This window comes from Coregonus clupeaformis, chromosome 16 (genome assembly GCF_020615455.1).
Source record: "Coregonus clupeaformis isolate EN_2021a chromosome 16, ASM2061545v1, whole genome shotgun sequence".
In the NCBI taxonomy this organism is placed as follows: Eukaryota; Metazoa; Chordata; class Actinopteri; order Salmoniformes; family Salmonidae; genus Coregonus; species Coregonus clupeaformis.
In genome coordinates this window covers 3,049,600-3,063,280 of record NC_059207.1, presented here as the reverse complement: position 1 = coordinate 3,063,280, position 13,681 = coordinate 3,049,600, and the positions used below count along the sequence as shown (strand labels likewise).

At 42.3% G+C, this 13,681-nt stretch overlaps 2 protein-coding genes across 3 annotated transcripts in view; both read left to right on the top strand.

Annotated features, from left to right (window-relative positions):
• dnah2 (dynein, axonemal, heavy chain 2) overlaps positions 1-2,198 on the top strand; it is a 224,362-nt gene extending 222,164 nt beyond the window's left edge. The window contains exons 84-87 of the mRNA XM_045225583.1: positions 439-615; positions 1,058-1,132; positions 1,343-1,493; positions 1,722-2,198. Of these exons, the coding sequence (XP_045081518.1) occupies positions 439-615; positions 1,058-1,132; positions 1,343-1,493; positions 1,722-1,876 (558 nt within the window). The 3' untranslated portion in view covers positions 1,877-2,198. The remainder of the gene's footprint in view (positions 1-438; positions 616-1,057; positions 1,133-1,342; positions 1,494-1,721) is intronic.
• Positions 2,199-6,767: 4,569 nt separating this feature from the next.
• The window catches only part of kdm6ba (lysine (K)-specific demethylase 6B, a), a 122,424-nt gene continuing 115,510 nt past the window's right edge, over positions 6,768-13,681 (top strand). For both annotated transcript variants that reach the window (XM_045225580.1, XM_045225576.1), the window contains exons 1-3: positions 6,768-7,406; positions 9,558-9,718; positions 9,831-9,864. The gene's annotated coding sequence lies outside the window, so the exon portion shown is untranslated. The remainder of the gene's footprint in view (positions 7,407-9,557; positions 9,719-9,830; positions 9,865-13,681) is intronic.

Below are 13,681 nucleotides of genomic sequence, written 5' to 3'. Positions count from 1 at the left end.
GACTACAGCAGTCTCACTGACTACTAGAAGGAGTTGTACAGTGTTTTAATGAAGAATGGAACCTTAGGACATAATAACAGTTGGATTGTGTTTCCAGTCCAGTGTGTATGGGGGTCAGTCAGTAGAAAATGAGTGTGGTTTTCCAAATGGCACCCTATTCCCTACCTAGTGGACTACAAAAGTAGTGCACTGTATTGGGAATAGAGTGCCGTTTGGGATGCAGTCTCTGTGCAGCCAGGCAGGATGATGGATTAACACACCTTTAATAACAGAACACTGACTCACTGAGTACAGGCCTAGAAGAACCTAACAGACGTCAGGGTCATATGATGCTGCTGGAACGGTTACTATAGCAGGCAGATACTAATGATGTTGCTGTGTGTCTCTTGTCTCTTTCCGTGCCTGTCTGAAGTGTCTTGTCTCCTTCGTCCTCCTCAGGCCTACCCGTCTTTGAAGCCACTGGCATCGTGGACCCGGGACCTGTGCCAGCGTGTGGAGCAGTTTGCCCGCTGGGCAGAGACGGCCCACCCCCCCACCCTGTTCTGGCTCTCTGGCTTCACCTTCCCCACTGGCTTCCTCACTGCTGTGTTACAGTCGTCCGCACGTCAGCACAACGTGAGGACACACACACATATATTTATACAGACACACACACACACACGTACACAGACACACAGCACTGACCCCTTACTCTGCACACTCACCAAACAAAACCACTGAGCACACTTTCAAACTGTGTTCACAGACTAACCTCAACCACAACCACTCTATACCACACACACTCATAGACCACTGCTGCTGCACAGGAATGGGTCGTGTTTGGTTTCTAATTATGCCCACATATTAACTTTTCTAAGGATATACAGTACCACTGTAGGGATAATAAAGATTACTTGAACTTCAACCATGCCAAGTTAACCTCAACATCAACAGATGAAGTGTCTGGTGTGACAGCATTAAGATACTGTCCCCTAAAGTCAAATGTTCACTTAGTCATGCGTTGAGGTCAATGGGAGACTTAGTGAAAATCTGACTAACGCGTATGCGTTACCCACAGGTGTCAGTGGACACTCTATCCTGGGAGTTCATCGTTGCTACAGTGGACGACAACAACCTCCTCTTCCCACCCAAGGTGAGACACCAGGTTTTCACTATAAATCAGTGACCTTTTCTCCAAAACTATTTTCCCTAAATGTGTCTAGTTTAGGGCCCTGAATATTCTTCCTGGTCAGACCACATGGTCAGAAAAAAACCCAGGGCCCTAATCTATTGTAAGTCATGTAACTCATTTTCTCATTCCTCCTCCCTCTTTCCTCCCCTCCTCCATCCATCCCCTCCTCAGGACGGGGTGTTTATCCAGGGGCTGTATCTGGAAGGGGCTGGCTGGGACAAGAAGAACTCCTGTCTGGTGGAGGCTAAGCCAATGCAGCTGGTCTGCCCCATCCCCACCATCCACTTCAAACCTGTCGAGAACCGCAAGAAGATAGCCAAGAGTAAGACAAGAAAAATGTTTCCTCTCTCTCTCTCTCTCTCTCTCTCTCTCTCTCTCTCTCTCTCTCTCTCTCTCTCTCTCTCTCTCTCTCTCTCTCTCTCTCTCTCTCTCTGTCTCTCTGTCTACCAAGTGACTGTGATATAATGTCTGTGTCCTGTCTATGTCCTGTGTGTGTGTGTGTGTGTGTGTGTGTGTGTGTGTGTGTGTGTGTGTGTGTGTGTGTGTCTAGGTATGTACTTGTGTCCGTGCTACTACTTCCCAGTGCGTTCTGGCGATGGGGGCAGACCCTCCTTTGTGGTGGGGGTGGACCTTAAGTCTGGAGCTGTGCCTTTTGACCACTGGATCAAGAGAGGAACCGCTCTGCTCATGAGTCTAGATAACTAAGGGGCTACACACACAGTATACACAACCTTTATGCACATCTCTGAATCACACTTTATTCATTAATGAATACAATACTCTTAGGTAAAACACAAACATACTCCACAACGTGCCTTTTGAAAAGTCATTAGAACGTTTTTTTTGTGTGTTGATTTACATAATTCTTGTTAATTATCTCAATGTTTTGTCCTTTCAAAAATATTTGAATTCCTCAAAAGATTAACTGAAATGATTGCACTTTATTCTAATATTTTTTAATAATTCAAATAAAATATGAATTTATTAACTGATATTGTAAATAAAAGAAATAATTGTTGATGATTTACTCTTTGGGGTTTGACTGACATGGTTGTATCAAGGACTCCCACATTGCTCTATATTCAACTCCTCATGATTCCCTTCCTAATACAGCACTACATCACTCTTTCCACTGTGACCCCTTTTAACCTGCTGAAAGAGCTCTGCACAATACAGTAAAGACACACGCGCACGCACACACACACACACACACACACACACACACACACACAGAGAGACAGGACACAGACATTACATCACACACACACACACACACACTTGAATAAATAGACAATCTCTTCATTGTAATTATTCTCTGGTAATTATTCACACACAGAGAGAGAGACTAGATGTATTATCCACTGTAGAGCCTTTACTTGTACTCCTTTTTTTTGTGATCAAGTTTTTATACTTTTTTGGTTGACAGGACAGAAAAACCCAAACCAACAGACATTACACAGATACACATTTATCCCCCACTCCCCTTCCCACTCACAGGACCTGCTTATCTGAGTACATACAGTGCCTTCGGAAAGTATTCAGACCCCTTGACTTTTTCCACATTTTGTTACATTACAGACTTATTCTAAAATTGATTTAAAAAAAATAAAAATAAAATAGATAATCCTTGAGATTTTTCCACAACTTGATTTGACATGATTTGGCAAGGCACACACCTGTCTACATAAGGTCCCACAGTTGACAGTGCATGTCAGAGCAAAAACCAAGCCATGAGGTCGAAGGAATTGTCCGTAGAGCTCCGAGACAGGATTGTGTCGAGGCACAGATCTGATGAAGGGTACCAAAAAATGTCTGCAGCATTGAAGGTCTCCAAGAACACAGTGGCCTCCATCATTCTTAAATGCAAGAAGTTTGGAAACACCAAGACTCTTCCTAGAGCTGGCCGCCCGGCCAAACTGAGCAATCGGGGGAGAAGGGTCTTGATCAGGGAGGTGACCAAGAACCCGATGGTCACTCTGACAGAGCTCTAGAGTTCCTCTGTGGAATCAGGCCTTTATGGTAGAGTGACCAGACGGAAGCCACTCCTCAGTAAAAGACATCATGCTGTGGGGATGTTGTTCATCGGCAGGGACTGGGAGACTAGTCAGGATAGAGGCAAATATGAACAAAGCAAAGTACAGAGCAATCCTTGATGAAAACCTGCTCCAGAGCAACTGGGGTGAAGGTTCACCTTCCAACAGGACAACGAACCTAAGCACACAGCCAAGACAACGCTGGAGTGGCTTCGGGACAAGTCTCTGAATGTCCTTGAGTGGCCCAGCCAGAGCCCAGACTTGAACCCGATCTAACATCTCTGGAGAGACCTGAAAATAGCTGTGCAGCAACGCTCCCCATCCAACCAGACAGAGCTTGAGTGGATCTGCATAGAAGAATGGGAGAAACTCCCCAAATACAGGTGTGCCAAGCTTTTAGCGTCATACCCAAGAAGACTCAAGGCTGTAATCGCTGCCAAAGGTGCTTCAACAAAGTACTGAGTAAAGGGTCTGAATACTTATTTAAATGTGACCATGAATGAGGAAATCCATTGCTGGTGTGGCAGAGTGTGTGGGGCTTGCCATCGTAAGGCAACCATTCTCTTGGCTGCTGTTAGTCCGTCAAGCCAAATCCTTCTGTGCCTTTATGTTAGGTTCAGTGAAGAATCATCATTAAGCAGGAGCACATTGGAAAGACATGGAATGGGTTTGGACAAAATGCTTGATAATGATGAAGCCACCGATTGCCAAAAGGGCACTCCCAGACTATATGAATGAATGTGCCATGAGTACCCTGGGGCCTTGTCCTCCTTTTTGATCTTCCTTAGTAACATCTAGAGGTAGTGAATGTCTCTGTGTGTTAGTGTGTCTTCTGTGTGAAATGTTGTTTACCTGTGTAGGGATTTTTCTTCCATTGATATCCTTTATATATATATATATATTATGATTTATTTTTTGGGATGGAAAAACACTTTCAGTGTGAACTTAAATTACTAAAAGCAGATAGAAAGTAGATAGAATATATATATATTTTTAAATAATATAATATAATCTTTGAGAATTAACAATCCCCAAAATAAAAGATAGACAGTCAGGGAGAATTGAAAATTCCAAAAACAATGAATTTAGCAGTATTGATTTTGTTATTATGTTTGAGCAAAATAACACAGCATTAGCCATGGCAAAATGCATAGAATTACATTTTCTCTCAGCTCCATGGCAGAATATGTAGAATCGCAGGAAATTAGCTTTAAAACTGCAACATTTTCTCTCAGTTCCATGGCAAAATGTGTAGAATTGCAGGAAATTTGCTTTAAAACTGAAACTGTTTCTCTCAGCTCCATGGAGAAATGTGTAGAATTGCAGGAAATTGGTTTAAATGTCCTAAAATGTCTCTACACCGCCAAGATGGGGGGCCTCAAAAATGTTCTCTCAAATCCAGCACCGACCGCTCCCATTGCCACGCCCCCTGCCACACCCACCACCTAAGCCCATTTTTGATCCAGAAAAAACCCTGCTGTGTGTGTTTGCTTCAACTTTATGTGTTTGTTTGTAGGATTGGCAAAGTGCTGAAATGTCTGATTGCCACATTTTATGTCAGGATGGCAAACCGCATGCATACACACACACACACACACACAAACAAGCACACACATGCACACACAAACACAATGTGCTTAATCAAGGTGAGATAAAGGAAATGTTTATGCTAACACATTTTCTCTCAAAGTGAAAGTAGGAGGGACATTCTAATGAACTAAACCAAAAAATTCTACAGCTGCACCATCGAGAGCATCCTGACTGGTTGCATCACCGCCTGGTATGGCAACTGCTTGGCCTCTGACCGCAAGGCACTACAGAGGGTAGTGCGTACGGCCCAGTACATCACTGGGGCAAAGCTCCCTGCCATCCAAGACCTCTATACCAGGCGGTGTCAGAGGAAGGCCCTCAAAATTGTCAAAGACTCCAGCCACCCTAGTCATAGACTGTTCTCTCTGCTACCGCACGGCAAGCGGTACCGGAGTGCCAAGTCTAGGTCCAAAAGACTTCTCAACAGCTTCTACCCACAAGCCATAAGACTCCTGAACAGCTAATCATGGCTACCCGGACTATTTGCACTGCCCCCCCCACCCCATCCTTTTACGCTGCTGCTACTCTGTTAAGTATTTATGCATAGTCACTTTAACTCTACCCACATGTACATATTACCTCAACTACCTCAACTAGCCGGGTGCCCCCGCACATTGACTCTGCACCGTTACCCCCTGTATATATAGCCTCCCTACTGTCACTTTATTTTACTTCTGCTCTTTGTTTTTCTCAACACTTTTTTTTTTTTTTTTGTTTGTTTTATTCTTACTTTTTTTGTTTAAAATAAACGCACTGTTGGTTAAGGGCTGTAAGTAAGCATTTCACTGTAATGTCTGCACTTGTTGTATTCGGCGCATGTGACCAATAAAATTTGATTTGATTTGATTTGAGAGACAGTTGCTGAGTGAGTACACTACACACACAGAGAGACACACACACTGTAAAGGCTTCAACACAAAGTTATTCAAAGGAGGGGAAAACAAGAGAGGGACTGGGGAGAAAGGGTGAAACAGAAGAAACGGTTGTGAAGGAGGGAGGGAGTGGGGGCCTCCCTCTAGTTCAAGGCCGTATTCAGGCGGGAATGTCTTCTGAAAGAGACAGAGAGACCGTTAAGGGCCTCTTTATGTGGTCCAGGTTTGGTGTGTGTGTGTGTGTGTGTGTGTGTGTGTGTGTGTGTGTGTGTGTGTGTGTGTGTGTGTGTGTGTGTGTGTGTGTGTGTGTGTGTGTGTGTGTGTGTGCTACCAGTTGTTGTTGGGGAGCTCATAGCAACATGCTGAATTCAAATTCAAATAAGCTTCTATGTTCATCTGAGGCAGTGTTGTAACGGAAAGTGTTGGCTCAGTCATGTTTGTTGAAAGCGAGAAAATTATTTTTTATTTGAGATGAAAAAACTCTCAATGTAACATATACAGTAATTATTGTTGTGCATTACACTTTCTGAAGAAGAGGAGTGTGTGTGGGTCTCAAAGGGTCAGTAGTTAAAAAATAAACTTCAACTAGTCTAGTCTTTTACAGAACTCCCCTGGTATTTTTAGGAGGCATTTGCTGTTGGAAGCAAACCTTTCCCATCTGCTTATTCAATTAAATGCTGTAAAACGAGATCCACTATTCCTAGAGAAACGTTTTGGAAAATCCAATGTGCTAACCCTTGATAGTGTGTATAGTAAACTAATGTTATTATCCACAGTGGTGAACTGGCCTGTTATCTAAAATAAATCATTATTATAAAAACATCACTATATAAAATAACTTAATAAATCCCAAGTGCCCCGTATGGACTTGCATTAACTATGTCCAGCTGAAATTATAGCAGAAATGATTGAGCAAACCCTCAAATAATGGAAAAATCAGGGTAATTTGTTCTCTGAAGAATAGAGCGCTAATGGAATTTCAGCAAGTCAAAAAGTGTGTGTTTGCCAGTGAGTACGAAGGCTGGGCAGTTTATGTCCAAGACTCGTCCACCAAAAATAAACCTGTATGAGAGGGAAAGAGAGAGAGAGCAAGAGAGAGGGAGGAGGAAGATAAGAGCCCTTCCACAGAGAAGAGTGGGGGAAACAGTATGCGTTTCAATTGATTAAGAACTGCGCAATTTCCTAATAGTCATCGGCGCTTTGGTCCTGGTGTCCTCCTAACATATATTGATATCTAAAGGCGTGTTTGGATTGAACATGCGTGTGGCAAACCCGCCCGCGGTGCACGCATAGCCTATACCGGCGATTGTAGCAGCTACGTACGTGGCTTGGCGATTTTGAAAAGGGTTGTTCAGTTCTTCTGCGAGAGGGCTGTACATTCATTTTGGAAGACGATATGCAAGATGAAAGATTACTGTACAGCTTTGAAACTGTGCAACAACACGAGCCTAATTGGTATGCCATGCCCATGGCTGATTCTCTAAACGCTCTCATCTCTCTCCCAAGCAGCGATTTCATAATGTATCTGCGTGTACAGTTTCTCCAAGCCGACATTTTCTAAATGGATTAAGGATTTTTGGCACATTATTCACCTATTACTTAATTTTGGGAACGGTTTTGGGGGGCTACGTGGCTGAACGAACGTCATTCGTGTGGAAAGAATATGTATTACGACGTTTTTCTTAATGTTACAGTGTGCAGCAACGGCACCTCCCATGAGAAAGCAGCATGCACAAACAGGTAAGACGAAAACGCCTTTACTGATATAGCCTAATTAACACAGGCTTATAATGTTTCATAATTAACCAGAATTACTGTAGCAGAGAACGTGTAGCCAAAATTAGATCTAGAACGAATGGTATTGAGTTCATTCCTACTTTATAGGCTACTGGTATGCTACGTCCAATGATTGTAACCAATGGAACGCGCATAATCGTCTCTTTAATTAGGATGCGTTGTTGCAACCATCTATTACACAGGCTGCTACAATGTAACAAGGTAGATGAGAAGTTTCCTATTCGTAGCCTAAAACTACGTAGGCTATAGGAAAAGTAGCATACGCATTTTGCATGTTGTGTTTCTACCAGCTGTGTTTTCATCCTTTCACAATTAGTAATATCGAAAGTTTGCAATTAGGTCATCTGGTTACAATAACGAGGGATTTACGGGAACCTAGTATGAGTAGGCGATGTTGTAATCGCCTAGTGAAGGGAATGCCCACGTTTGGTGTGCTGCTTTCGGTTCAACCTTTTACTCTTCTAAAACGTGATCAAAACCTACATGTGGCTTGAAGTTGTATCTTTCTCGGTAGTACCAGGGTAAAAAATGTAGTCTCTGTGATATTTAATTAAATAATGGTTAAGTAACCGCGGCCATTGAACGAAATCTGGGCCTTCTAGTGTTCGGGGAAGGAGTGTCGCATTTTCTTTCTGAAATGTCATGTGGTGAAGTTGTGGCGGGTTCCGTAGAAGTTCCAGGAAAAGCGTTTGAATTTTTTCTATGTAATTTTTTTTCTCCTTACCCGTTCTGTCCCCGCCCACTTCATTCACGTCCGTCTTTTCGCCACTAGAGGACGCCACAGGGCTATAGATGGGCTTGACATGGCTCTGCCTGTCTATCAGTGTTTTCTGCTGGAAGTTTTACAAGGTTATGGTTAGGTATTATGGTTAGGCAACATCCACCCGAAGCTTTTATTTGAAGTTGATATATTACCACCTAGCTCATTGAGTACCCCATTGGTGAGTTATTAACATCGAGCCATAGGTTATTACCAGGTTATAACTAGTAGTTAAGGTTATAACTAGTAGTTATCAAGAAAATAATTGTAGCTGAAAGGTCGCTGGTTCTAATCCCTGAGCCGACTAGGTGAAAAATCTGTCGATGTGCCCTTGAGCAAGGCACTTAACCCTAATTGCTCCTGTAAGTCGCTCTGGATAAGAGCGTCTGCTAAATGACTAAAATGTCATGTAAAATGTAGCTGAAATTAAATCAAGTCAAATTTTATTTGTCACATGCTTTGTAGACAACAGGTGTAGACTAACAGTGAAATGCTTACTTAATGGTCCTTTTCCAACAACGTAGTGTTAAAGAGAAGATACAAAATTAAATAGAAATAGTGACAAAACTCAAACATTTTGATGCAACACAAACACTCACACAGACACACTTTCACGCTCTTCACATATGCTGCTGCTACTCTGTTTATTATCTATCCTGATTGCCTAGTCACTTTTACCCCTACCCCTACCTATGTACATATTACCTCAACTAGCTAGTACCCCTGCACATTGACTCGGTACCAGTACTCCTTGTATATAGCCTCATTATTGTTATTTTATTGTGTTACTATTTCCTTTTTATCTAGCAAGTTGTTCGTATTTTTTTACTCTGTATTGTTGGGAAAGGGCTCATAAGTAACCATTTCACGGTAAAGTCTACACCTGTTGTATTCGGGGCATATAACAAATACATTTTGATTTGATTTGAAAAATGAATGCACTCACTAAAAACTGTAAGTCGCTCTGGATAAGAGCGTTTGCTAAATGACTAAAATGTAATGTAAAATGTACATTTGATCTGGCCTCGGAATGCTCATGTGATACAATCTGGAATCCACTAGAGGCCGACACACACCGACAATACTCCGTGTCTCCTTCGTTTAGGAATGGCTGAAGTTGCTAACATAAACATACTGGTGATGTTGGAACATGTTCAGGATACGCGTGTTAATCTATAACAACAAATTAACACCATTATTACTAACCACAATGTTCTTGTGAGCTCCATGATTGCTCCTCAGACAGACAACTTAAGTCCTTACCTGTCATGCCAGGCCTCTGGGCTCTTCTACAGCAATAATGTAATTGCACTAACATGCTTCTCTATTCGCAGCGGAACAAGGCTTAACATGATGGCACAGCCTTGGTATGCTGTTGGCATGGGCCAGCCTGGCATCACCTGAACAAACATTAGAGATGTGAACCAGCAGTTAACATCATGGTCAGGGCTGTGCAGCCACAGCAGAGAGCCAATCAAAATGGAGTGTGGGAATGGTAAGTTGGGCATTTTATCTTGTGATATCATTTGATTATAAAAAAAAAAAAAAAAGATTTTAGAGCATTCTTCATTGCACCGACAGAATGATTTGAGGTTTCTCTCCTGCAGGGGGGCTGTCTGGTCGGAGCACGCAGTTGGCCAGGTAAGGAAGTATGTCTGTGCATTTATACAAATGCTGATGTTGTGCATCTGTGCTTGTGTTTTTCTGTGTATGTTTGCGTCTGTGTGTTTGTATACAGTGACTATAGAAAGTCTACACCCCCCTTGGATTTCTTCACATTTGATTGTGTTACGAAGTGGGATTAAAATTGATTTAATGGTAATTTTTTGGTCAATGATCTACACAAAATACTCTAATGTCAAAGTGGACGAAACAATTTAACATGTTATAATAATAATAATATGCCATTTAGCAGACGCTTTTATCCAAAGCGACTTACAGTCGTGTGCATACATTTTTACGTATGGGTGGTCCCGGGGATCGAACCCACTACCCTGGCATTACAAGCGCCATGCTCTACCAATTGAGCTAGATTAATTTAGATTTCAAAGATTAATGAAAAATAAAACACAATATATGTTAGGAACACCTTTGACAGCAATTACGGCAGTGAGTCTTCTTGGGTAAGTCTCATAAGAGCTTTGCACACCTGTATTGTGCAATATTTGCCCATTATTCTTTTCAAAATTATTCTAGCTCTGTCAAGGTGTTGAGGATCATGGCTAGATAGCAATGACAGCAAGTATTGCCATAGCTTTTCAAGCAGATTTAAGTCAAAACTAACTTGGCCACTCAGGAACATTCACTGTTCTTAGTAAGCAACTACAGTGTAGATTTGGCTTTGTGTTGTAGATTATTGTCCTGCTGAAAGGTGATTTCCTCTGGTGTAAAGCAGACTGAAGCAGGTTTTCCTCTAGGATTTGCCTGTGCTTAGCTCCATCCCGTTTCTTTTCATCCTAAAAAACATATTTCTTTGCCAATGTCAGGTATACCCATACCATAATGCAGCCACCACCATGCTTGAATTTAAGGAGGCAGTTACTCAGTATGATATTGTGTTGGATTTGCCCCAAACATAAGGCTTTGCATTTAGGCCAAAAAGTGTATCCCTTTGCCGTGTTTTTACTTTAGTGCCGTGTTGCATGCATATGCATGTTTTATGTATATTTGTATTCTGTCATTTAGGTCATTATTGTGGAGTCACTACAATGTTGTTGATCCATCCTTTTTCTCCCATCACAGCCATTGAACTCTGTTTTTAAATCGCCAATGGCCTTATGTTGACATCCCAAAGCAGTTTCCTTCCTTTCCTGCAGCTCAGTTCAGAAGGATGACTGCATCTTTGATGTGTCTGGGTGGTTTAATACATAATCCACAGCATAATTATTAACTTGACCATGCTTGAATATATATTAAATGTCTGATTTGTTATTGTTACTCATCTACCAATCACTGCCCTTCTTTATGAGGCTTTCGAAAAGCTCCCTGGTCTTTGTAGTTGAATCTGTGCTTGAAATTCAATACTTGACTGAGGGACTTTACAGATGTTGTATGTATGTCGGACAGAGGGGGTAGTCATTAAAAAAAATCATTTTAACTCCTATTAATTCACGGAGTGATTCCATATAACTTATTATGTGATTTGTTAAGCCAAATTTTACTTCTGAACTATACTGAACAACAATATAAAAGCAACAGCCCAGGACCTCCACATCCGGCTTCTTCACCTGCGGGATCATCTGAGACCAGCCACCCGGACAGCTGATGAAACTGACAAGTATTTCTGTATGTAATAAAGCCCTTTTGTGGGGGAAAACTCATTCTGATTGGCTGGGCCTGGCTCCCCAGTGGGTGGGCCTGTGCCCTCCCAGGCCCACCTATGGCTGCCCCCTGCCCAGTCATGTGAAATCCATAGATTAGGGCCTAATGAATTTATTGTAATTGACTGATTTCCTTATATAAACTGTAACTCAGTAAAATCATTGAAATTGTTGCATGTTGCATTTATATATTTTTTCAGTATAATTTAGGCTTGCCTAAACAAAGGGGGTGAATACTTATGCAACGACTATATTGTAGTTACTAAATTGTTATTAATTTGTACAATTTTGTGTAGATCATTGACAAAAAATTACAATAAAATCTATTTCAATCCCGCTTTGTAACGCAACAAAATGTGAAAAAAGTTCAAGGGGGTGTAGACTTTCTATAGGGACTGTCCATCTGGGTCTGCTTGCACTATTCCAATGGTGAGGTCCCTAGCCCTGCCCCTTTTCCATGTGATGTCACTGAGGTGATCACAGCTCAATAGTTGAATGAGAGGTAATGATGGAGGGATGAAAGACGGAAGAAAGAGAAAGAGCGAGAAAAGATCTCCGGTGTGTTTTCTGGCCACTCCTCCCTCGTTCACAGCAGTTGTTATCTGATGTCCTGTGACTGGGCGGTCTGGTTTGTGTGTGTTCTGGTTTTGGCTCACTCTCACTGTAACAATTTCATACATATCTCTTGACGCCTGCAAAGGGAATCCAGTTGTGTGTGGTCGATTTGATTTGGACTGTAACTGGGGGGATGCCCTTGCTCTCTGCTCGCCTCTCTCTTTATCGCTCTTCCATGTTTCTCTCCTCTCGCTCTCTCTCACTCACTCTTTGTTAAAGCACGACATCATGTCACAGGGGAGCTTTATGTTGTGTTTCTAGGTGGGAGCCAGAACACGCACACACGACGTTCAGCGTTTTGGCCCCATTCCGAGCAGACAGGCCCTGGCTGGGAGCAGCTTATTTCAGCATGGCTGCCTTCCTGGAGGGGAGCGAGCGGGCCAAACAAGCACACACACACCTCATAACACTCTCTCTTTCTCTCTCTTAAACACACGCATACACGTACGCTCCTGTCCCCCCTTCTCCCCAGGACCCCCACAGAGTCACACCTGGGTCTCTCAGTCATTCATCCTCTCACTCCGCTTTATTACATTACCACTGGGCATTGAATGTGGTCTAGCACACACTGCCTGCCAAACACTGTCGCTTTGTGTGCATATGTGTGTGTGTGTTGAAGTGGGAGGTGTAGATAGAAAGTAGGTACTGGTCTTAGAAGACTGAAATTATTGGGAGGAGGCACGGGGTAGAATCATGCCCACATGAGAAGCGTTGGTTGTGTGTGCTGATACAGAATGTGTTATTTATGTCGAACGTTTGCTGTTATGTTGTTGAACATCTCATCTTTACTTTTAGTTGTTTACCTTTACAGTTTACCTTGAATGCAGTGTGTGTGTGTGTGTGTGCGCGTGAGAGAGTTGCGGGTCTGTTTATGGTAAATCCAGACCATAAACCATCAGAAGGCTGAGCGTTGGCATCAATCGCCATGACAACCCTGTCCATCAGCAGCCATCACACACACACACACCAGGGTTTCCGTTAGGAAAATATGGCGCCGGAAATGTGACCGGGAAGATTTTAATTCTCCATCTGAGAAATGTACCGGACCCATATGCATAGGGTGGATAACCTGTCAGGGCGTCCACCCACGGTGCTCAGAATGACAGAAATCACATTTAGATTATGGTAATATATCTTAACAGAACATGTAACACATGTAATGAAGCAGCCAATAAAACGTCATTTTCAAAAAAAATCTAAAATGCAATTCGCGGGAAAACATTTAAAACAGCGCACCTGATAGCGGTTCCAAATGTGACAGAGATGAAAATCTCTGTTAGAAATTTCGAAAGAGGGGGAATCTAAAGATGCAACAACTAGGATGGGTTGCTATATGACAAGGATGGTGCCTTTGGCTTCTGGACTACGAAAGAAAGTTGATATGAAAACCAATAGACTAGGAGATAAATGTTATAGCGGTGAGTCCAATAGGGAAGTAAATGAAAATACATTTGCTACAATTATATAATTACTCCTGTCTATACAGAAAGAAAGAAAATCATTCAAAATACTTCACCAGAAAG